This window comes from Orbicella faveolata, unplaced genomic scaffold (genome assembly GCF_042242905.1).
Source record: "Orbicella faveolata isolate gen_17 unplaced genomic scaffold, um_ofav_v1 contig_25, whole genome shotgun sequence".
In the NCBI taxonomy this organism is placed as follows: domain Eukaryota; kingdom Metazoa; phylum Cnidaria; class Anthozoa; order Scleractinia; family Merulinidae; genus Orbicella; species Orbicella faveolata.
In genome coordinates, this window is record NW_028301553.1 from 20,160,001 (window position 1) to 20,185,383 (window position 25,383).

Sequence of the window (25,383 nt, forward strand, 5' to 3'; positions counted from 1 at the left end):
AGAGAATTACTTACATATTTACCCTACGTGTCTTTTCTGGCTTTACCTGTATTAGTTTGTGTTTTAAGATACACGATCTGCAAGAGAAATTCTGTAAAGTGTGAGTATATCAAAACAAATAAATAAAATTATAATATTAAGAGGAAGCCACTTCAGCCCTAGCTGGTTTTAGTGCGGGTCCTCTATCCTGATCGACCTGGAATTTGGAAATGTTGGTTTTTCAGGAGGTTGGAAAACCGAAGAACCCGGAGAACCCGGAGAAAAACCCTCGGAGCAAGGCGAGAACCAACAACAAACTGAACCCACATATGGCACCGGACCAGAATCAGACCAGGGCCACATTGGTGGGTGGCGAGCGCTCTCACCACTGTGCCATCCCTGCTCCCAGGTTTATTACAATCTGTTCCGATAAGTGATTTCACAGTCTCTTCGATGACATTTGAATCAGGCAAATCAACAAAGGATTTACAGCCTTAAATTATTTTTTTTGTCAAAAATTTAGTTACTTTATGTGGAGTACCTTCGCGAGTTTCCTTTTTTCCTGGTATGTCCAATACGTTTACAGCACAACAACCATGCTCATACAAATGAATATATGAAAGATAATAATTTAAATATAAAAGAGGTAAAAAAACGTTCTCTGGTAAAATTGTATAAAATTGTGAGCTTTCAACAGCCAGTCTGCTGTCTTCGACGGACAAAAATGAAATGATAAAATAGACCTAAGAATTTGAATATAACAAGCGAATGGCATATATTAAATAGAATACGTGTGAAAGAATGTGAGAATGCTAAAAGTGTAAAATTAGTGTTTGTTTAAAAGAATATTATATTGTCGCGGCAGAGCCCCGTAGTAGCCAACTTATGTATGGAGACGACATCTACAAACAAATCCACGGCTGTGCTATGGGTAGTCCTGTCAGCCCCGTAGTAGCCAACTTATGTATGGAGGAAATTGAAGAAACAGCAATCGATTCAACCCCGGTTCCACCAAAAATCTGGAAACGTTACGTAGACGACAGTTTTTGTGTCATCAAAAAGAATGCAGTTACTTCTTTTCATGACTCACTGAACTCTATCGACCCGCATATTTCCTTCACCATCGAGCACGAATCTAATGGCCAGCTGCCATTCCTCGACAGCCTTATTTCTCGCGATAATGAGAGGCTCAACATTGATGTCTACCGGAAGCCCACGCACACGGACAGATATCTTGATTTCCGCTCATATCATGACAGAGAGCACAAAATCAGCACTGCAGCGTCACTTTTACATAGAGCCCTAAAACTACCAAACTCGGAAGCCGGAAAAGCCCGTGAAATTGATCGCATTGGCACCGCGTTACAATCTAATGGCTACCAACAGAAAGTCACTGCTGATATCATAAGAAAGAAATCTTTGACTCCTCCAGCACCTTCTCCTGAAGAACTAGTTGGGATGTTCTTCAGTTGGGCTGACCCAACGAATAGTCAGAGCTTCGCGGCCCCTCCCTACATCAAAGGTATCACCGAACTTCTTTCTAGAATTCTCAGAAGTCATGATATTCGAGTAACCAACAAGCCAATCACGACACTACAACAAGAGTTCCATGTTCCCAAGTTTCGACCTCGAGTCGACGACCAGTGCAATGCTGTTTACAAAATCCCTTGTGGGTCTTGTCCTTGGAGTTACATCGGCGAGACAAAAAGATCGTTTAGTACAAGGCGAAAAGAACATATCAGAAATACTAAACAATGTGCTAAAGGCTCCAATGTAGCGAAACATGCCTGGACCTTTGATCATACCATCGACTTTAACAATGCTAAGATAATTGACAAAGGCAACAGCCGCATTAGAAAGACGCTGGAATCCTGGCACACAGCGAAAACTGTCGAGGCGACAACGATTCGTGCCCTCTGCCGGGACAATATAATATTCTTTTAAACAAACACTAATTTTACACTTTTAACATTCTCACATTCTTTCACACGTATTCTATTTAATATATGCCATTCGCTTGTTATATTCAAATTCTTAGGTCTATTTTATCATTTCATTTTTGTCCGTCGATGACAGCAAACTGGCTGTTGAAAGCTCACAATTTCATACAATTTTACCAGAGAACGTTTTTTACCTCTTTTATAATGAATCCTGGTATCGGATCTTCAATATTTTTACATATTAATTTAAATAGTTTGAACTGCAGAGAAAGATATGAAGACATCAATGATCATCGCAGTTTTAAACAGAACTTAAGAAGCTGTGAAATTAATTTCACAGCACAGCTGCATACTGCGCCTTTCAATAACATGCGGACTCTAAAATTCAAAGCTCAACCTACAAATGCGATTTTCGCTACCGTCAATCAAATGTTCGTTGACTCCTTCCAGCTTCCAACTACTGCCGGGCGCACGGTAATCAAATCGTTGAGCACAGTTCAGACAACGAAACAGTGCTCGGCAGTAGTCGTTAGCTGGGAGGAGCCGCCGATCATTTGATTGTCGGTAGCGAAAAACGCATTTGTCGGTTGAGCTTTGAATTTTAGGGTCCGCATGTTATTGAAAGGTGCAGTAAGCTGTGTATATAAATGCGATGATCATTGATGTCTTCAAATATGCTCATAGTCCCATATGGCTCGTATTGACGTTTCTTTTAGTGATCAAAATTAATGAAGATGAGATTGAGGAGCCCGAAGATGAAATGGAAGTAATTGAAATGTGAGTTTTACCTTACTGGCATGCCCTAAGTTAATTATAAATTCAGCTTGTTCAAAAATGTGAACCGGGACTGCTACTAGTAATTTATACATTATCTATGAATGGTTATGATCTAGTATTTCTAATAATCATGATTTTTATTCTTTAATTGTAGCTTCTTAGTTATTCTTAGCATTGGTATCTTTTTATTTAGTACACGATCCCACAAGCTCAGTAGCTTTGAAATTTTTTATCGTGTATAAATAAAGGTTGTATGTATGTATGTATGTAATATGTTTCCATTTGTTTACTGTGGCATTAATTTTCTGTAGGGCGCCAGTTGCCCAGGTTAGATCGTGGGAATTTCCTCGCGGAAACTTGGCGATAGAAAGAGTGATCGGAAATGGTGCATTTGGAGTGGTCTCCAAAGCATACGCCCGAGGTTTGCCAGATAAACCAGAATGGACTATTGTTGCCGTGAAAAGCTTACAAGGTAACTTATTAACAAAGTTTAGGTCAATATTCTTCTACTTCTTCAAGTGTACATTTGCAACAAATAGGTAAAAAGACGATGACTACGCTGATTTAGTTCTTGAACAAGAAAATCACCGTCCTCAAAAAGTGTGTAAAAAATTATTTAACTGTCATTTGTTCATGCACGGAATCTCGCATTATTCTTATGATCTACAGATGATGCAACTGAGAGTGAAAGACAAGATCTTTTATCCGAACTCAGTCTTTTAAAGAAACTGAAGCCTCATCCGCATATAATAAAACTGTTGGGCTGCATAACAGAAGACAAAAGTAAGAGAAGACATTTTTAATAAAGTAATACTAGTAATACCTGCCAGTAGAGTTTGTACAGTTGTTTGCCAAATGAAAATTCGTTCAGAGTATTTTAGAAATACCGGCAACTGATGAGATCCACATGGAGGATCGAAAGCATGGTCTTGCCTGAACTAAGCCCGGAACTAAGTCGACCAATGGCGTTTACAACATGCAAAACAGTCAACAGACTTGCGCGCAAACAGCTACATTTGAATCATGCGGTGCCAGAACGAACAAATGGAGGAATAAACCTGTTCTGCCTGTACCAGAATTAACTCGCGCCTCGGCGTTATAATGCTGCCGCCTCGCCTCGCAAGGGTGACTCGTTGGCAATAACTTCAGAGTCTCAACACTTCCTCATTGATTTGCAGTCGTCTATAACGAGCGTTGTGTGAAATGAAGAGGTGACTGTCTTAAACGATCACCTAAAACATCTACAGTAGTAGCTGATTGGAGCAAATAGGACTGAATAGAAATACTCCCGTGGATATGTGGCCGAGTAGGTATTAGAACATCATCCCTGTCACATGATCATCTGTCACAGGTAATGTCCTTCACTAACAACTTTGCAGTGGCGGATCTAGGGGAGGGGCCCGCGGGACCCCCTCCCCCTTATTTTGGGTAAAAGAAGAAGAAAGAAAAGCCGGCAGGGCAAGTAAAACAAAACCGGGACCCCCTCTTAGCTTAAGGTCTGGATCCGCCACTACTTTGTACTAATTTTCCATGTATTTTAGACTATCCGTATATGATTATCGAGTATGTTCCACACGGAGATCTGCTTGGATATCTTCGGAGGAGTCGAGGAGTGAGCGACTGTTACTACGATGATCCCGATATAAAACCGATGACAAACCTGACTTCAGAGCAGATGTTAAAGTTTGCGTGGCAGATATCGGATGGCATGCGATACATCTCATCTAAAAAGGTGCTGTTTATCTTATATAAACAACGAATGATTACTTTTTTCAGCTTTTCTGTTATAAATGATTCTTCGTTTTTTTCAAAAATATAGATTATTCACAGAGACCTAGCAGCCAGAAATGTATTGGTTGGAGAAAATCACCGATGTAAAATTACAGATTTTGGAATGGCCCGCGACGTAGAAGAAATATACCTACGGCGAAGTGAGGTAATTGGTTCCAGCTTTTATTATTATCATCATTATTATTATTATTATTATTATTGTTATTATTATTATTATTATTATTATTATTATTATTATTATTATTATTATTATCTGCCTAAGAGGTTCAAGAGCTAGAAGGAAAGCCTTTTGTGACTTTTAGAACATTGATATTGACGTTGAAACCCAGGAGGGAGCCATTGTGTAAACACTGTTGAAATAGGTCTTAATAGTTTATTTCTTTTATTTACTTTTACCTTGTAATATACCGATATTGACGTTGAAACCCAGGAGGGAGCCATTATGTAAACACTGTTGAAATAGGTTTTAATAGTTTATTTCTTTTACTTACTTTTACCTTGTATATACCAATTTGTATGGAATATGTTAATTAATGTTATGATGATGATAGTAGTATTAGTATTAGTTGTAGTAACCATGATATCATGATTAGATACGGAAACATGTTTTACAGGTTTAACAGACATCAAATTATGTAAATATTATAGCATTTTGTAAAGCTTAGCTCTAGTTTTTGTCACAATAAACACTCCTCTTTTTATTATTATTATTATTATTATTATTATTATAATCATAACAATTACAATTTCCTCAAATTTGATTGGTTCATAAACTGGTGTATTTTGCTCTAATTATTCTGCAAATTTGTAATCGGACAGTTATGTGAGCCAATCATTTTAAGTCCTCTCCTTTAAATCCACCAATCACGACATTGATTACAGCCACTATAGTAACCAATTCAAGAGACTGACTTTGAAAAATTGTGGAGGTTTAGTTTCCAGTGACTGTTTTGAAAGAAACTTGACAGCCATTTTGCAAGCTATTCCCATATTCTTAAAGTGCACCAAACCTCCAATTTTTTGTTTTCGCTAAAACGAATCTACATGTTATTTGAAATACTTCTGCGAAAAAATTTTTGGATTCGGTTAAATTCTCGATTTTCTGTGCCTCGACGAAATCTCGAAAATAGCCCTAAAACACCGCCATTTTGTTTCACGACCGAGTTTAAGGAGAATGGGTCTAGCGGCTGTTGTGGCGTCTACCCAGGAAGGTCGAATATCTCACGTCCTCTCATTTCCTTCAGGATGGTGCAATACACATTCGAAAAGTGCGCAGAAATGCCTTCCAGAAGTGCTATCGGCTGTTGCAGCAATATCCCAGATCTAAAAAAAGATATACTGTACAATTTACTGGCGATGATCGGTCAATGGTACAATAAAGACATAAACGATGGTTAATTTTGTCGAACCGAAACAAGCGAACCGAGTCTGTAAGAACCATTGAAGAACTCTCGCTGGAATTTGTTCCGCAGACTTTCATGCGCTATTTTCAAAATTTTCTGCTTAAAGCCAACCAGCAATTTGTCGAAATACTATCGACAACCTATATCTTCCAGTCCCGCAGTATTTATAACATAGGCGGCAAAGTTGTGTGATCAATCAAGAAGCGTTCAGTACGACCAAATATACTGGCATGTAAATAGGTCGCAACTGCACGCCGCCAACCAGCACTTATTTCTCTTTCGATTTAGATGAAAGTCGAGGATTAATCCTTTAGAATTACATGATAACAAAATTGTTACACTCACAGAGTTTTTCGAAGGTTTGGAAATCAGCAGTGCGACAAACATTCTATACACAAAGTTAGTGTCGAAAATATAACCGCGTAACATTACCTGCGGACCGCTTATGGAACACATCCGTTTCGCTTATCCGACGAATTTCACTGCAAACTTTGAGAAAATTCAGACTGGTTATTTGGAGTTACGACTTAAAACGTGTGGCAATGTGAAATCGGTAATTGTATGAAATGTTTCCTTCCGCCTTGCTTCCCGTAGCTTCAAAAATACAGGTCCAAACAATTCTACCATTTTCAATCGATCGAAGCCAGTGTTTTGGAGGTCATGAAGTCTCGAAAACTGCAACCCTTACGTCGCTCTTATAGACATGAAGCATTCCAGAGAGTAAAACACAAACTGGATTTAATAGCACAACCATGTCTTGACAAAATACGTTCTCGCTAAGGACAAATGTAAACGGGTTATAAACACGCGTGGGAGTCTTGTGTTTAGGTGACGAAATTACCATCCAAAGCAGCCCTTGAGTTTTCTTTCCTGCTTTTCGTTTGCCTGCTCCTCCACTTCGTATCTAGCTTTCCATTCCTAATATAGAAGCAACTCGTCCGAAAAGAAGTCTTCCCCGTCGTCGCTTGAAATATTGCAAATTGTTCTCAAAGCTCTAAGCAGTGAGTTCACAGTTGTGGCGAACGCGCTCGATCGAAGTTTATTTGCGTGTCTTCCGAATAGAAACCTAACTCTGACTCCAGTGACGAAAAAGAAATGATTTTGAAACAAAACTTGGACGTTTTAGTCCCAAAATATATTGGAACGATTAGTTTTGTTTTCCATTTTCTCGAGCAAATACAGAGAGCTGACTGAGGCGCCATTGTGTTTGGTTCCTGGGTAGACGTCATCAGCAACCGCCGCCCCAGACTCCCTGAAACGCGGTCGTGTAACACTTCAGGCGCGACTTTGAAAGGCCATAGCAAATCGAGGATTCAACCAAATTCAAATTTTTTTTCGCTCAAATGCTTCAAATAACAAGTAGATTCGTTTTAGCGAATAAAAATATTTGGGGTTTGGCGCACTTAAATAATGATCTTTCAAAATGACTATTAAAAGCTATTTTTCCAAATTGTGGGAAATTGTAATGGTTATGACTAATTGGTAACAGGACATCGTGTCATCCAATTCAGTCTGTGATCATACGCGTGATTAACAAATCGGACTCCCGCTTCGCGGTCGTCCGATTTTGTTAATCACTCGTATGATTACAGACCGAATTGGACTCCACTCAGTCCTATTACCATTATTTATTATTATTATTACTATCATTATTATTATTATTATTGTTTATAATCATTATTATTACTATTATTATATTATTATTATTATATCATTATTATTATTATTATTATTATTATTATTTTGATTACTGAAACAATACTACGGCACAGCAATTTGCAAGTATTTATCACTCTTTGGAACATTATGTATGATACATGCCGCCATATTCGCTGTATAGCTGGTTTTCACATGACGTCACTAAAATTCGAACTACAAAACTATTGATCTTCCTGAGATTTTCCTTAAGGTTACAGTATACCTTAGGGTCGGCAATTTTCTTCAAATTTGGATTTTTGGGTCAAAATAGTGGTCGAAGAATAATCTCTTATTTCTGAAAAAATTTTTTGAAAAAGGCTAAATATTGGCGGAGAAATGGCGGTTTTACGTTTTCACCGGAAGTAAAAGTTCACCTCTTGATTGACAGCCCTATGGCACGTATGCAATCAACCGAGACGATTTTCGCGGGAATTACCTACATGGATGTCACGAATTGACTACTCAGTTGATCAGCATTGTTGTTCTGACCACCCAGCATTTTTGATATTAGGCGTGTCTCTGTTAAGTTATAATTAAACATAGACCACGTTTAAACCATGGACCGGTTCGAAAAAGCGAAAACAGCGAAGAACGAATGAAAATACATCAATGAGTGAAGAAGCGAAAGTTCGCCACGCGGATGAAGCTATAGTTATCGTATAAGGCGGGCAAATATTCGTGGTAAGAGAAAAGAAAGGTTCTGTAACAATTTCGGAACTTGACAGCAATAACAGGGATGCTGACAGAGACTCTTCTGATGAGTCCGATATCGACGAATCGTCGGACTCATTGAGACCATTTGAAATATTATCCATGCACAGTTGCCCACATACAGTTGCTCTCCGCGCTGTCTTTTGTTTGTTTCCTTCGCTCAGCCACTCTAGCGTTCGTATCCTTTTTAGTCTTCCCCATTTTGCCAGACCAGCTTCAAGAAAAACCGAGCTACAGAAAAATTATCTCTCTGCCTTCGGTTCCTTGAGCGCATTGCGAAACACAACAGTTTTTTAGAGATTCTCGCGTAAATTTCACCAGGAGGTTAACGGTAGTAAAGTTTCCCTGCACTGATTGGCTTAGTTATCTGAGAACCCATTTGAAGGCGTTTGTGGGCGGAGTTTGTTTGCGAAGCAGAAAATTTTTCTTAGCGCTGTTTTCTCGAATAAATTTTTTCACTTGAAGCAGACACTTTAAAGAGTTATAACTAAAAGGGAATTTGTTCAATTGCTCTTAAATTTGGACAGTGGCTAGTTTAACATATAAACTACAAAAGCGTGTCTGGGAATTGTTAATTTCGAAATACTTTTTCTTCGAGAGCGATTTTTGTACGATCACTCCACATTTTTTTAATCCTATTTCGAAAATGTTCTGTAACTTTTTACTGCAATCGAATATGCCAAAACGCTGACACGTTTTTTAAGCGCTTTGGGCCCTGAAACCGAGGAAAAAATTAAATTGGCGAAAAACGAAATTCGCTTTGACTTGTAGCTTTCGAAAGGTGATTCGGGCGCTCGCATTTAGTGGTCGTGAAAAATTCGACAATTCATTTTCTTTCAAAATTCTTGGTATAGTTTGATAGCTAGCTCCATAAGCTTTAATTTGATCTAGGGGTTTAGGTATCTACAGCTTAAACTGCACGCGCTACATCGCTTGCGCGCGAGACATCCCTGAAGGTACACTGTAACCTTAAATGATGTATAAGAGCTGCTGAAAACTAATATTCATACAAATTTTCGCTCCGAATGGGTTCTTGGTTTTGTGATACACTACGCTTAAATTTCTAAGCTTTTGCGTGACGCGGCACTTACATGACGGCCTAGAGAGCTGTCATGATGGTTAAAAAAGTGACTTATTTAGGGTAAATTGGCTATCTTAACAGTCCTTGTCTTAGAAAAAGTATCGTTTTGATGTTTTGAGTTCCTCGAGGGATAAATTCACGCTTTTGTAGCAAAACTCAGTGACAGATGTTTCTGTTGGTTTCCGGTCGCCATGTTGGTGCCCATACGGATGGGCACCAGCATGGTGTCTCCATACAAATCTCTATAAATTTGGGTAAAAAATTTCTCCGCATATCTCGCATAAAAGAAAATTGCTGTGACCAGAATTTTGGCGAGAGTCTTTGCATATTTACCTTCTTTCATTTCCCAGATTCTGGACTTTATCTATTGACCGGTTTTGATTTTTATTTTGATCCATTTTGAATTGCGTGACACTGAAAACCAGCGATTATCTTGTTCTCTAATACATGTATGATGACCGCGAGTTCACTGCTAATCAAGTGTGTTTTTTTTTTCCAAAAAACAGGGTCGGATTCCTGTAAAGTGGACGGCAATTGAAGCTATGACAGGAGCGATGAAATATTCAACGAAAAGCGATGTGTATGTTGAATTGACAAAACGTACAGGTCGCATGACTCCATTCTGCTTTGAGTTTACAAATGAATGGCCCCTAAAGTAGGCTTGGAGCAGTTCATGTTCCACTAGGTATCGTATAGCAACTCAGTTCGGAGGGAACACGTGGAGATGAAATTAGCGATAATTGGACTCTTATCTTTGCATGGAAGTTAACAAATTATTTCTAACGGGTAGTATTATTTTCACTTCCAGATGGAGTTTTGGTGTCGTTCTATATGAGATTTGCACAATTGGTAGGTTATTAGTAAGCAGAATAAAACGTAAAATGTTTTTATAAGGGTGAAGCTGGTTCCTTCACGATTTGAATTTCATGCGTGTGTATAATGGCGGCAAGGGTCTACGTACTTAAAATTTGATAAAACTTAGCGAGGTCACAGGCTATGGCCGTTAAACAATTTTAACAGTGAGTGAGTGCAAGAGTCTACGTAGTATAAGTTGGGACCCCACCCTTCCGAAGGTTCATGTATCCACCCCCAAATGTTGTATTCCGTAACGTTAGGTCTGATGCAGGCCAATCACACCCTTAATAGCAGCTTGTTCAGTCTTTTGTGACATTTCCAGCACTAAGATAGCCAATAAGATGCAATGCATACTTAACAAGTTTGCTTTAATTGACCTTGTTTGCAGGCGCCGAACCTTATCCAGGAATAAGTCCATATAAGCTTCCAAGCGTGTTACAAAAAGGATACAGAATTCCAAAACCAGAGTATTTCAAGGATGAGCTGTATGTTTGTCGACTTTTTATTTAACCCTACGATAAAACCTTGATGGTAGAAGAGGCTTACTGAAGCAATTTTTTAGCACAACTGTAAAGATAGATCAGCCGAGAGGTGTTATTCTGACGTAAGTGAGATGTCACTGTCCAGCATTCTCTACTTCACTGAAGCTCCTTTTCATTAAAGTACTAAAATGGAGGAACTTTGAGCTGGAGAACTCATAACGGACCATACATCTATTTCCAGTCCTACCGTATTGCTGTCCTCAGTCTACAATTTACTGTCATCTTTTTTGAGACATATAGGTTTGGTCCTACTCTTAATTATAAGACATTTACTTTGTGCCTGCAGGAATTACGAAGATCTTAACGTGATTCGAACTCATAACTGCAGTATACGAGGTGATAGTGCTTCCAAAATATTCTGCTTGCTGACCATGAGAAATTCTTGTACTTTTTAGGTATGATATCATGATGAAATGCTGGGAAATGGAACCTGAAGACAGGCCATCATTTGATTCACTGTGTACTTCTATCAGAAGATTAGAGATGTGCTCCAATCAGGTACGAATTCGTTTTTGAATTTAATTTACAGTCATGTAATGCGGAAGCATTTTGGACTAAGTCAAAGCTTAAATCATTGGTAAAAAGCCTGATTGTTTCACGCCGTATCATATTTTTACAAATGTCTTCCCAAAAAAGTTAGGCGTTAAAATGTAAATCGTTTGTTTCCGTATCAGTGGACCTTAGAAAAGGTTTCCGGAAAAAGTCCACCGTTTACTGTGAGCTGCAGTCTGCGCATGTCTAGTCAGTAATCAAGCGAAGCCTTTTTAGCAGATACGGATGAACGTGACAGTGTCGACAACAAAAACGATCCATAACCAGTTGTGTGGACGAGGAACGTTACGAATAGTCCCAAAAATCTTTCAACTCCAATGGCATCTGGGTTGTAAAAACTGGCAAAGAATAAATCTATAGTAATTCTGTAACATTTGAGTCATTTCAAGTTTCGTTGTTGTATTTGACATTTTATACAAAATCCGATTCGAAAGAAGTCAGCGTCGAACACGTGCCAGGGTAAACGGAGTTTTTTTGCCCTAACAGAGAAGAAAAGAAACAAATTTATTTCTCAAGACTTATTTCACTAGTCTTATACTTTGTTATTTTCTTTTCAGAATTATGTGAACGTAAAAGATTGCCTTGAAGCTTACGAAAGCGAAAATACCACTTGATTGCCTCGTTGAAGTTCTCTAAAGCGAAGATGACACACACAGTTTGTTGTAGGGATTTTAATTCGTAACATCAAACTTCTTCGGACTATCAGTAAATGTTTTCAAGTTCCTTTGTTCTTCAAAAGCTCCGGGCGAATAACTTCTGCAATGTCCTCGTCAAGGCCATTCACAGTCGATCTATATCCTGGGTTAATGTTGGGATAGCACATGGAGCATCAAAAAATATGAGCATTCAAGTTGATGTGTGACTCAGTGTAGCCAATTAAGCAGCTTTGGTGTCAGACGATTTCAATACTGCAGGAGTCAAAATATCACCTACATTGAGCAGGAAAAGTCACTGCCATTTCAGTGGCGCTGTGAACACATAGCAGTAAAAAGGAGGTAAAGTCTGCATACGTGCCAAGTGGCCCATCAGGCCAGAGCTTAATCCGGTTTCTGTAGCATGAAGCGACAAGGAGTACTTTTACTCCCCCCTGGATGGGATGCTAGTCCATCGCAGGGTTACCCCCACCATTAAGTTCGCCGGTACCCATTTATACACCTGGGTGGAGAGAGGCACTGTGAGGGTAAAGTGTCTTGCCAAAGAACACAAACCAATGTCCCCGGCCCGGGCTCGAACCTGGACCGCTCGATCCGGAGACGAGCGCACTAATCATGAGGCCACCGCGCCTCCCACAAACATAGCAGCGTGTTTTACAATTGAACCTTGTTTTAATGTTTAACAAAAGGCTCTTACAGCTCAGTGGGTAGTCGTCATCCCCGGCCAGTGTCAGTATAAAGAATCTGACTTGTTCGCAGCAACTGCAATCTCATCTAGCATTGACGTTTTTATAGGCTACTCTTGTAGTAATGTCGATTGAGGTTGCGTGTATGCGTGCCACATGCAACAGGTAACCAAGATGATATTCAGCGTCTCAAAAAACCCATTCGTATTCAGGTAAGGTGGGAACGGAGGACTTCCCTTCGGGACACACTGTTCTGTTCTAGATAGAATGGGTTTAGGATCTTAGACATAGACCAAGAGGCACAGTTCAGAAGATGAAACTTGTGTTCCTTTTTTGTCCTCAGACCATGAGGGGATGGAATACCCTTCCAGGTGAAATAGTTCGTTTATTCCGTTAACTTATCTAAACATTTGTCTAACCAGTCAGTATCTATACAATTAACACTCATCGAAAGCATTTTGTATAAGTTAGAACAAGAGATTATAGTATTATCAAGGTAAGTACCTTGATTATCTCTTGGTTTAATGTATAAACATGTTTCATATTTGACAGCTGGCGTGATCCTCGTAGGGATCTTTCCACCGGTTTATATTGGTAGATTTTGATTTAGATGTGGATACAGTTAATGTTATGATCTGGTACTGTCTCTGTGGTTTATATAAAGGTCTCTTGTAATACAACTTGTATATACATGTAGTGATGAACTTAATTTATCATCTTCTGTTATATACGGCATTTCAAACACTGTTCACGAACCCTCCAATGAGATAACAATAACAGTTTTTGAAACAATGGACATTTGTTAGTTTGACACCTACAGTTATTAGTTTATAAATTTGTATCACAAAGCACTTATTACAACTTCGTTTGCCAAACAATTTTTTATTGTATTTAGTGGTCTATATCTTCAATCAAGTATGCAAGTGACCTCAACAAAATCATGAATGTTAAAATAAAAGCAAAACTTAAATTGTCTTGATTCTTTAGTAAGAAATTCTTTGTCCAGAATCAAGCAAACACCCGGGGCAAAGACTTCACTAAAAATAAACGGCACGCAGTGCATGCGTTGACATTTAATAATGTCAAGGTTATTCTGGACTTTGCAAAAGAAACTAACGGATGAAGAAGGTAAATAGAAGTGACTAAAATCGCTACAGCGTGTGTATGGAGTGAGAAGAATTGGCATGAGTGAGACGGGAAATGGGTGTAAGGATTCTTCATGTCGAGAATCAGGCAAAAACCTTTGCTAAAAATCAGTCTTGCGGGGATCTACATCCAATGAATCGTCTGCGCATATATTTAACTTTTCAGTCTTTTGACAATCTTATTTTAAATCAGTATAAAAGCTCCAGTGCAATGAAAGCACAATATGAAATAAGGTAATGAATCGCAATAATGGGCAACACATCTGCTTGGAGAAGGAAACCTAGCTGATGTTTATACCAATCAACGATAACATAGAAATTTAGTAAAGCGTAAGAGCGGAGCTCCTGATTAAATAATAAACCATAAATGAGGAGAGGATATTTTCTCCTGGAGCAGAAACTCAAAAAATGATCAATTGTGAGCATATGATTGTTCAGTGTGTGGTTTCACTATTTTTTCTAGTTACATTTTAACAAACCATACCTAATGAGTGTACCCAAGATTGTAGAAATTACGCAGGCAATATATCAGGGACTTTCCAAGAGACGATTGTGCAAGGAATATGTGGAAAGAAAGTCAACAACGCGTCAGGGTTTAATTTGCGCCGAAATTTTGCCTTTGTATGTACTCTCTCCCTCTCCCCCAGAGTAATAACCTGAGCCCACGATATGGTCACGTGATACTCGTCAGCGGGTACCTTGTTTTGACAGCTGTCAATTAATTATAACGTGGATGTCCAATATCAAAGATGTACCTATGGCAATGGTGCTACTCTCTCATTTTTAAAAGTATGGGGCTGGGCGTACTGACGGACGGACAGTCACGTGACAACCAAAATTTTTGAGATCGATGGGTTACCAAATTTTCTAAGGTATGGGGCTTTGCTAGCGCGCCTTCGGCACGCAGGAGCTCCGCCACAAACTTTATCACAGAAGGTTATACAACATCAGTACTAAAGTATTTCCCCTCAGTAGGATTTCGACTTAGCTCTTAATCAGTGAAAAAAGTCAATTTCATTTACATAAAGCTATATTCACCACTGAATACTTGTATGTTACTATTATAATTGAAATAATGCCTCAAGCCCTGATGTCGACGTAAAAATTATCTACACATTACTTACAATGCTAACTTGGAGAAGACATTCTTCTTTACTGTTTTACTGACCATTTCTTTAATGCCGGCTGAGAGAGAAAGAACGAATAAGTCTGCAAAGCCTCTCTGGATCCACTTCGGCTCAGCTGACAAGAGATGAGTGGATAGAGCGCCCGCCCGGTGTTCGGTAGGTCATGGGTCGATTCCTGTCGGGTACTCAGAATTTTTCTTTGTCCCACGCTCGTGTCATGTTGATTAAATCACCTTCACATTTCATTACCGAGCTTAAAATTCACCTTCTTTATTAACTTATCACTACTCACGATGAATTCGATAGCGTTGATCCTAGCAGTATGCAGGACACCTATCATATATGAACTCAGTTAAATGACCTTGCTCCCCATGAGTTCTCGTAGCTCAGTGGATAGAGCGCCCGCCCGGTGTTCGGGAGGTCGTGGGTTCGATTCCTGTCGGGGACTCAGAATTTTTCTTTGTCCCACGCTCGTGTCATGTTGATTAATTCACCTTCACAAAATGTATTTTGTATGATTATTAAGTCCTTTAAAAGACGCTGGTGCCACACCCCACCGTAACTGTAAGAAATTGGAAGAGTGTCAGGAAATTCAGGCCACTGAGAAAACTGAAGGATTAAGAGATTTTATGGCGGTTTGAACATTTAGCATAAAAATACTAAATATATAATAAATAAATAAATAAATAAATAAATAAATAAATAAATAAATAAATAAATAAACAAATAAATGAACAAACAAACAAATAAATAAATAGGAATTTGCAGAGGCACATCCCACGGAGAGGCTCTTCGTCCACTGTTTCCAAATCGAACTGGAATTTAGAAATTTCTAAGGATTTCTATGCGAAAAAACAAAAACAAACATTGGATTGCGAGTGGATGATAAGGCTTACTTCTCCCGCACAAATTCTAATGGTGAGAAATTTTACTCTTAGAGGGTTTTTTGTTAAGAACTCACCTAACCTTCTCCCTCTTTCAGTGTTGAGACAGGTATATATGTTACGAGCTGTAACATTACAGAGAGAACCCTCGTTAGCTCTTTTGTTTTTCGACGAGGCCATTTACAACACAAGACAAAGAGCTGACTCTTCCTATTCCTGACAAAAAATCTCCCTCCAAGTGGAATCTTTCAATGCAAAAAACTTCTTTCTGGATCTTGAACACAAACACTTTAAGCTGATTAAATGGTGAGTTCGTAATATACTCGTAGATGATGAAGAATGCAAGTGAATATATGAAAGATCATATATTTGAACTGCGCTGCGGAGAAAGATATAAAGACATGACTGATCATCGCAGTTATATACACAACTTAAGCAGTTGTGAAATTAATGTAATTTCACAACTGCACAACTCTCTTCACAACTTTTAAGCAGTTGTGAAATTAATTCAGTAGTTGTACATATGAAATCATAGATCTGCAACAGGTTAAGAGAACATGTTCTGCGATTGGAGTTTACAAAGCTTGGAAAATAAAGCCTGTTGTTGTTGACAAAATCACATCAACTTTGTAGCCACTTCACAGAAAAAAACTATAGTCAGTACCATAGTCCGGTCTACAGGTTTGCTAAATTTGGACCCACACTGTGTGTAACGTCAGATAATGCATAATGCAAAATGCAAATAGAAAAATGTTCAATTTGCATTTTGGCAGTTACCAACGTTTTCAAAGGCGATTTACTGCTTTCAGTCCAGCACTAAATACAAAATTAATGCAATAAGCTACACTTACAATGTACATATGTGATCAGTGATTAAAAAATTGAATAGGGACTATCTGATTGATGTAAGAAGATGTAAGAATAGGAACAGTGGTCTGTTCAGGAAAATGACCAGTGGTACTGGTAATCTTGCTTCCGCCTACATGTAAACTTGACAGGACTCTTATAGAAAGGGGCACGGCTTATTAACTCCCTTGAGGGAAAACTGAATGATTTAAACAGGATTTTATAAATTGATGTCTTGTTAGATTTATTTCTTAATATCTTTTCTAACTTAATTTTTCTGTAGGTTTGCAATTTTGTAATACATATGATACATTATTTTGCCTTTTAAAAGGCCTAATGGCAAAATCTCCTAATGCTAACTGTCTTAAGAATATAACTTCAAGCATTGTCATATTTACTGTTAGGGAACAATAACTTTTATAGTACTTTCTCCAATCTGAAGAGTGCAAATGTACTCATGAACAGTATTTTTTGTATGTGCAGTTTTAAATTGACGAGTATCATATCCAGTTGAAGTGCCAATTGTATTAATGGAGTTAATTAAAAAATGACGCAGAAATGTAATTTCATAATTTCAAAACTGACTGTACAAATTATATGTCAGCGATGCAGCATTTTCATTTAAAGCATGTGATGTCGTGTAAATTTTACACCATCTTATTTCAAAATACAACCGTAACATTAACAATAAAAACACTGTGGTGAAAAGTTACCTATTTAAACAACTTGAAAAAGAATTATCACTTAATCTGAAAAGGATGGCTCCAATGTATAATCAAGTATTTCTGAGTGTCCTTTAAACTTAAAATATCCTGAAAACTTCTGTCCCTTTAACAGGAATGGAAACCACAGAATGTCATCTGGCCACATGTCATTAAATGGGACCTCTGAGATAGGAAACCATTTAGGTCTCATTTCTGAAAAATGAAAATGACTAAAGATTACTCTGAGTATGACAAATGGATGTAACAACAGTACTAGTGAACAGTTCCATTCCTGTAGATGTAATTATACACTTAAGGCTTTGTTGCACAAAATCATTCACTTAACTGTCGTCAGGAATTCCACTGAACTTTTCAGTTCACTGTAAGATTATTTCTATCATTGCTCAGCTCATTATTGGGAATTTATTATTTTCTATGCCTGGGACAGGGTTACAAAGTTCTTTTCTCCGTAAAGGACATATTGATAATTATTATTCCTGTCCAACTCTTACATCACAGATGACTTTTGGGTACCAGGTCAGATAACTTTGTCTCAAAACAAACAATCCAAGCCAATGCACCAAGGGATCTCCACACCTCAGTGGAGAGAAGGGAAGATAAACCCGTCTAGTATTGATCATGAGTAGATAACATGGCCAGTAAAACAAGTCATTTGGTGAGCAAATTGAGTGATTTGCTGCAGAAAACACCTACAATATGAATCTGCAGTTTGTTGTGCGAATAATTTGAGCCTATGGTGGTCATCAATCAATCAGCATTTGACTGTGTACTAAATGAATAATTCATCAGTTGCAGGCGGACAAAGTGGTAAGATTTCAGCCTAGGCCCAAGCATTTCAGATGTGGTAATCTGAAGGTCACTGGTTTGAATCTGGTGTGGGAACTTTTCTTTTCCTCTTGAGCTACTAATGTGTGGTTTGTATTTATTAAGGCATTGGAAAATAAAAATGTTCAAGTATGAAAGTAATGTAATGAGACAATGGAGACGACATAATTCACGGAAAAACACTATTGGGTGTGTCAGACCCTTGGAGATGATTTTTGGCATAGACCCAGCTTTGCTGTACGTCTTGTTGTATATCAAATAGTACTTAATATGGGAGCATATGTTTGACTCCAAACACGAAAGATCAGTTCATCGAATGAATAAGCTTTGAAAATCAGTGACATTAGTGCCCTGACTTTTTAAGACAATTGCGCTTACAGGGTTGCATATAATTTCATGTGTTGTAACAGCTGCACATGTGATTAATAAATTCTCTTGATTTTCTTACCCTCTGATTCTGTTGGTGTTCCTTCATACTTATTTGTGGTAAATACATGAACCTCCAATATTTCAGGTTCACCAACAAATTCAAACTTTAAAATTCCTGCCTCTTGAAGTTCATTTGTGGTAAGACCTGATTCTTCTAATAACTCCCTGCAATAAAAAAAAATTAAGTAAACAGCAGTGTCGCAGTGCACACTGTTACAATATTTGGATAGTTTACTCAGGTTAGAGTGTATGTCACAGTTTGCGTGACTCTAGGTAAGGGATGGAAAATGGATCATGGCAGTTTGGGCAGCTGAAAATTAACCACATCAAATGACCAGGGGTAGCCTAGGAGAAAATCCTTAACTTCACACTTAAGAGCTTGTAAGTATAAGCTAAGTGCACTTGGAACCTACTTTGAGTGTGAAATGAAAAATGTTCCTACTTGGACTTTACTTAGTAACCATGGAAACATTCGTAGATCAAAGAAGCCGAAGTGCACCACCAAGTATGATCTACACCACACTTGAGAATGCACTTGACCAATAGGAAATGGAAGCCAGCTGAAAGCGATCTTCAGCATTGCTGCAATTCTGACGAACAGAGCGATAAACAACTTGTTTGAATTTCATTTCAGAGACAGCCTAAACCATCGCTTTTTAGATCATCCAACACCACATGGCCTTCTGCAAATCGCAAACCAACTGATGTTTCAAGTTTCAACCAGGTCATTTCTTAATCAACCAGAACAACTTTGTTGAACACTGGACGAGTCACACGGAAATGTATTTTCTATAGTGCATCCATGTCTTGGTTAGCTTAAGCCCTACAGCAATTTGTTTGCCGAAAACCGCGTTGTTGAGCCATTCTAGAGAAATACAGACGATGTTGTTTGTTCCTTTGTGTTGCTGCTATGCACTCTTTAGCAACAAAGTACTTAATATACATTTCTTCACGATTTTTCTGCTGAACAATCACATTTGTGGTCATTTGTGATATGCATGACTGATTTTTCTAAAGAAAATTAATGCTTCAAGTAATATACTTGTAACATAAGTAATATACTAATGTACTTTGTCATCAAATTTGAAGCCAAGTTATGTAAGTGCGACTTGAGATTTTCAAGTGCTTGCTTGAAACTAACTTAGCTTGTAGTGTGAAGCCAAGTATTGTTGGAGGTTTGAATTAAATGATACATTAATTACTTTAATATTTTTTATTCATAATTAAATAAATATAAAAAATTATACTTGGAACACAATGGAAGTTACTGGGGGTATGGGCATTTGATTGCCTAATACAGTTGTATTACCCTTACGCTAAGTTAGGGCATTTGAATAGCATTTTTCTCCAAGGGAGGGGAATTTGAACACTGAAAATTTAAACCATAAAATTCCCAGATAATTGCTCCAGGGGTCTGGATTGTTGAATTTTTGAATTGACTGATAATACATGTACATATCTGGAGCACACATCAGGCTCACCAGGAGGTCATCGAGGCTAACTGGAGTGTTATTCAGGCTAACAAGAAAGCTATTGACAGGCTTATCGAACTGCTATTCTAGCTTACAGAGTATATAATCACATTGCACCAGAGAAAGAACATCTGACATCACATCCACCATTCAAATCCAGTAGTGCCCATTCCATGCCTCTCCCCCCACCCTTACCAAGCAAAGAACAGATCATTTGCTCACATCTTTATCCTAGCAGTGATACATTTTTGCCATTTTATTACTGTGTGGGAGCTGGGTATTTGCCTACCCCAGGAAAACCTGGTGTGTGGCATTTGCAGACCTCAGACTGCAGGCTTTTTGACTAATATTGCATTCTTATTTCCATTACCAATAGCTAACTGTAAACAGGCTAACCTGACCTGTACAAAAATTCTCAGACCAGACTAAGCCATGTTCAGGCCAGAATCAGACCTGAATTAGCTTGAATAATTGAATTGCCTTGAAACCAAAACCAAAGTAATCATTCTAGCCAATCACAAAAGACACAGACAATCCAATGAACAACGCTAACTGCAATAATTGAAAAAAAGTTCACCAAAAGCAAATATCACATTTAGTATGTCAAAGAAATTTGCACACAAAATGATGTTGGGGTAAATGCACATGTTAACAAACCGACTTACAAAATATAAGTGGCCTTATAATAAATGCTATGATTCATTAATTTTGATCAGTGTTATTTTCCAGATGAGCCATGGGGGGGGGGGGGGGGGTAACCTTTGCCTTATTTTTATTTTCCTCCCATCCTGGGCCGCTTGACCTACCCTGTATTCATTTTCTCCCATACCGATGAATTTGCCATTTTTCGAAAAAAAAAAAAAAAGAAACATAAAATAAATAAAATAATACCAAAATAACAGTGACAACGTCAACGACAATGACAATGATAATGATAATAATAATGCCTCGGAGTTGGGGGGGGGGGGTTGGTGAGCACTAAGGGTTTAGTTGCAACAGTTGTAGCGTCGATGTAGGTAGTTTTTCGACGTTGTTTGTGGTACAATGACCAGGACGCACCAATAAGGTCCAATAAAAGTCTTTTAAGCCGTTTCTGCGTAGCTTACCTCTTAGCAGCTTCCAAAATTGTTTCATCTGAGTTCACTTTCCCGCCAAAACCATTCCATCGTCCGACACCAAACCCTCTCTTCTTCATGCCAAGAAGAACATTGTCATTATTTCGGATAAAAGCCAAGGTGTAAAGCTTAGTTTTCGTCATTCTACAATTTCGAAATTCCCACGACCGATCCCGATGAAAAATGAGCTACGCTGGCTTAACTGAACCTACCAAACTCGAGACTTTGGTGATGATCGATGACTGCTACACCACCGAGTTGTCGACTACACTGCTGGTTAAAAGAACGATGTTTCTTCGTTTAACTCATCCCCAGGGTCCATCCGCCACCCTGAAGATTGCGGGAGGCTTGCGTTATCTCCGTTATCATTTGGTTTGAACGAGAGACTATTCTCTTGTTTTTCGTAATGCGGAAATTATGCGAGCCGTTCAGAGCACATCATCAGATCAGTCATGATGCAGTTGAAGCAGAATAGGGGAGTATAATATATTGGAACACGGGAACCGGTCGTTGATTTAATATAAAGCTAAATGTTTTTTCCCGAGAATAACTTATTTCTGATAGCTTCTAGTTGCATGAAGAAAATAATTTTAACAGTACACGGTAATAATTTTTTAACAAGGTTATGGTTTGGGACATATTTTTCGATCACCTTGATGAAACAGCATTCTAACTGAACACAAAGTCAAATCCTGATTTCCCAGACTCCCGTAAAAGAAGGCTGGGGGTCGGGTGCTCGTCGGGATTTTTGAAAAGAACCCCTAAGAGGTACCAAGATCCTGCTTAGTGGGCTTGGCTTGAAACTTTTTCACCCATAAGAGTTACCAATTCTAAAAAAATACATTATCTCCTGTCATAATTTTTTCGGCTCAATACCCTAAAAGGTACCGCAAGACCTATTGAGGCTGAACACCCTTAAATTTTCGAAAATTTAAGGTGCCTCTGAACCCACTCCACAGAATTTTTTTAAACTTCGCGAACAGTTGCATCTAATCATGTTTATTACAATTCGATAATAAAAAATGGGGCTCATCCAGCTCGGTTTTGAGTTATAAGCGCAAACAATCTATAATTATGGGTATTTTTAGCAGGTCATATTGTTGCTATTGCAGTCTGTTATATTAAAAGGATGACGGCAACTGGTTTATAAATGATTGGGAATTTGTATAATACCAGGAGCCATAATCGGGGACGGAGACCGCAAGCGCGCGCCGGTTTTAGTATTGGGGCTGCCCCTATGATAAGGGACAATTTCTCTGCTTTTAGAACTAATTGCGCCATCGCGTCCGGCACACGCACGTACATGCTGCGAGGATTTTTGCAGATGTAGCGCGGAGGAAATGGCGTCGGAAATTCCCGAAATTTTTTAATGTTTTTGGCCCACAACTCAATACGTATATGGAATTTTCCTTAAGTATTTTCGTCGTAGGCTGCTCCAGTTTGAAAAGAGTAAGACAGTGTCGAATTTAGGTATGTCCCGCTTTATATCACTGACCAAGTTGTGTTCCGCTGCTTCTTTTACAAAAGCTCCGCATTACTCCACTCTAAATTTCACATATGTTGAAGATGAACAGCTTTTCCATAACACAGCAAAAAACTAGTTGGATATAGCAGCGTTTCAAGACTTCAAAGATTCCCTCCTTTTGCCACTAGCTTGTTTGTCACTAGGATTTCGCCAGAGTCCACCGCGACCGAAGCGTGTTTTGTAGAGTCAGTAAAACATGAAAAATTGGACTTCCGCACTTTCGTGTGAAAACGTTCATCGAACTCATACAATATCTCTAGTTTTTAAATATGTTTAAGGTTGATAAATGTCTGAGAACATGTTTTAAAAGCTTAGCTGAAAATATGTGAATACAGCAGAAATAATCAGCAAAGTTACGATGAAGCTTTCTTTAAGGTGGCTCAAAACAGTTTCCAACACTTAGATTTTGATGGGTCGTTATAACCACCCTTTGTCATTTGATGCTACAATCATGGTATCAAAAAACCGCTCAATCATTGGTGAACATGTTATTATCATTTTCGTGACACAATAGGTTACTAGAGCCTTAGTATGACCTCCTAAACACAGCCTTAATTACAACTTTAGTGGCTTATAATTCAATAATGACACGGTGAAAATTTTTTATATTACATGTATCAACTTTTGATAAACATGATAGGACGCAACTTTTGGTAAAGTTTAAAAAAATTCTGTAGGTAGGGTCCAGAGCCACCTTTTTGACTTGATAATGATTTTGTGAAAACGTCAAAACTTCATCTAGCTTTTGAGCTTTTATACCTTTTTATGTTTCTAAAAATATTTTATCGTATTTTTTTTAGCTAAAAGTGTTATTTAGGCCAAAATTAATGACCAAGACCAACTTCCCATAACAGGTCGTTTATCTGCTTAAAGCTTTATTCATTATGTTCTCCTTGTGAAGTAGTTTGTTACATTCATATATAAAAACAAAATGAAACATAAGAGTAAACGCTACAAATTTAACTCGGCCTTCATTTCCCATGCTCAATTTATATTCCAAGATACTTAAACGATAAAAATGTAAGGTATGACAGAAAGGTATTTTAAATAAAAATCTAATACGAATTTACGCAAGAATTAAGGTCATTAAGGGCCAACTTTTTAAAGTTCCTTATTCAATCTCCAAGAAAACAAAGACCTGTCAAACACTAGCATCGTTTTCTCGATGTTGATGGCGTAAGTACAAAAAAAAAGACAAGAAGAGGTTGTTTGCTCAGTTTCAATCCGGTAATCTTCGCAGAGGTTACAATTGAAAGGATACAAGTCTATTTACTAGTTTCTGAAGTTTCTGGCAATGATCATTAATAATAAAGTGTATTATGGTTTGTCTCACGATCTAGTCACTTGAGAGGTATATCGCGACGTTTCGACTGCTTACTGCTAGTCTTCTTCACACGATGAGGTCGACTGATTACACGGCACCATTCATATCACAAAACCAAGGACAGCCCTAAGAAAGAGCCCGTGGCAGAGTCTAAATCCGCCGCCGTTTTACCTTATGTCCAAGGAGTATCGGAGCCTCTCCGCGGCTGCCTAGAACACTGAACAAGGCATTCGCACCGTCTTCAAGTCTGACACGACACTTCGGTCACACTTAGTGCGACCAAAGGACACCGTCGACCCAGCTAAACAAGATGGCGTAGTCTACAGGATTCCCTGCGAGTGCGGCAAAGTCTACATCGGGGAAACGGGGAGATCTATGCAGGAGAGGATCAAAGAACACGACAAGGATATACGACTCGCCCGTGCCCAGACCTCCGCCGTTTCTGAACACGCCCACGAGACCGGCCACTATCCGATTTGGAACGAGGTCAAGTTTATTGATCGAGATCATCACTGGTACACATGTAGGGTCAAGGAAACTATCCACATAAGACTTCACCCTAATAACATCAACAGGGATTGAAATTCATGAAGCATGGATGCCCACGATCAAAAAGCACAACAACAGGAAAACGGTACAAAAGCGGACCGCTGAGGGAACAGCTACTCGCCGGAACAATGGAACAATGGGAGGATCGAAATGCACCATCACAGCCGACCTTCGTGATATAAATGGTGCCGCGTAATTAGTCGACCTCAACGCCTGATGAAGACTAGCAGTAAGCAGTCGAAACGTCGCGATCTACATCTCAAGTGACTACATCGTGAGAAAAACGATAATACTCTTTATTATTGCACCTACCACGATGAACTACAACAACCATTTCCTCAACAATGGTCATTAACTGGATTAAAACTAAAAGACACAATTGCTGGAGAAGACAACACAGGAAATTAACAGATAAAGAAGTTTTGTCCTTAGTGAAACAGAAATTAAGAGGTAATTATGAATACTCTAACGGTTACTAAAGGTCTTCCGTAATTGTGATTTTTATTTACAAAACTACACTTCATCGTAATCCTCGCGTTGTCTGCTCTTCTTGTGAAATCTCCAAGCTACAACGGGGGCCATTACAACAAGAACCACTAGCACACACAAACCCAAAGCAAGGAGAATAACCCCCGTTTTTGTCAACTTTTTGTCATCTTCATCATCTGAAACATACAAAGAAACAAACAAGCAAATAAACATTTGTTACTGACCGCTACTAATGAAAATCAACTACAAATCATGACCTA

At 38.5% G+C, this 25,383-nt stretch overlaps 3 protein-coding genes, 1 long non-coding RNA gene and 1 pseudogene across 6 annotated transcripts in view; 3 read left to right on the forward strand and 2 right to left on the reverse strand.

The window, feature by feature from the left end:
• The window catches only part of LOC110066551 (uncharacterized), a 24,156-nt gene extending 10,609 nt beyond the window's left edge, over positions 1-13,547 (forward strand). For 2 of the 3 annotated variants that reach the window (XM_089293527.1, XM_089293528.1), the window contains 11 exons: positions 1-100; positions 2,636-2,696; positions 3,008-3,168; positions 3,366-3,479; positions 4,238-4,428; positions 4,516-4,632; positions 9,887-9,960; positions 10,189-10,229; positions 10,624-10,720; positions 11,173-11,275; positions 11,887-13,547. The exon at positions 1-100 is cut by the window's left edge and continues 29 nt beyond it. In XM_089293527.1, coding sequence (XP_089149653.1) covers positions 1-100; positions 2,636-2,696; positions 3,008-3,168; positions 3,366-3,479; positions 4,238-4,428; positions 4,516-4,632; positions 9,887-9,960; positions 10,189-10,229; positions 10,624-10,720; positions 11,173-11,275; positions 11,887-11,943 — 1,116 coding nt within the window. In that variant the 3' untranslated portion in view covers positions 11,944-13,547. Of the gene's footprint in view, positions 101-2,635; positions 2,697-3,007; positions 3,169-3,365; positions 3,480-4,237; positions 4,429-4,515; positions 4,633-9,886; positions 10,066-10,188; positions 10,230-10,623; positions 10,721-11,172; positions 11,276-11,886 lie in introns of those variants that run through there. The other variant, XR_016208406.1, reaches the window with a different exon arrangement.
• Positions 1-25,383, forward strand: part of LOC149109305 (uncharacterized) — a 117,467-nt gene that overhangs the window by 34,598 nt on the left and 57,486 nt on the right. The window lies entirely within an intron of this gene.
• Positions 892-1,934, forward strand: LOC149109310 (uncharacterized; annotated as a pseudogene).
• LOC149109311 (oxidized purine nucleoside triphosphate hydrolase-like) lies at positions 16,603-21,502 on the reverse strand. The gene is made up of 3 exons (XM_089293529.1): positions 21,228-21,502; positions 18,669-18,814; positions 16,603-17,587 (listed from the first exon to the last, which is right to left on the reverse strand). Exons 1-3 carry the CDS (start codon positions 21,377-21,379, stop codon positions 17,415-17,417), a joined length of 471 nt encoding a protein of 156 aa, XP_089149655.1. The 5' UTR covers positions 21,380-21,502; the 3' UTR covers positions 16,603-17,414.
• LOC110066515 (uncharacterized) overlaps positions 23,620-25,383 on the reverse strand; it is a 32,023-nt gene continuing 30,259 nt past the window's right edge. The window contains exon 6 of the mRNA XM_089293710.1: positions 23,620-25,299. Within this exon, the coding sequence (XP_089149836.1) occupies positions 25,148-25,299 (152 nt within the window). The 3' untranslated portion in view covers positions 23,620-25,147. The remainder of the gene's footprint in view (positions 25,300-25,383) is intronic.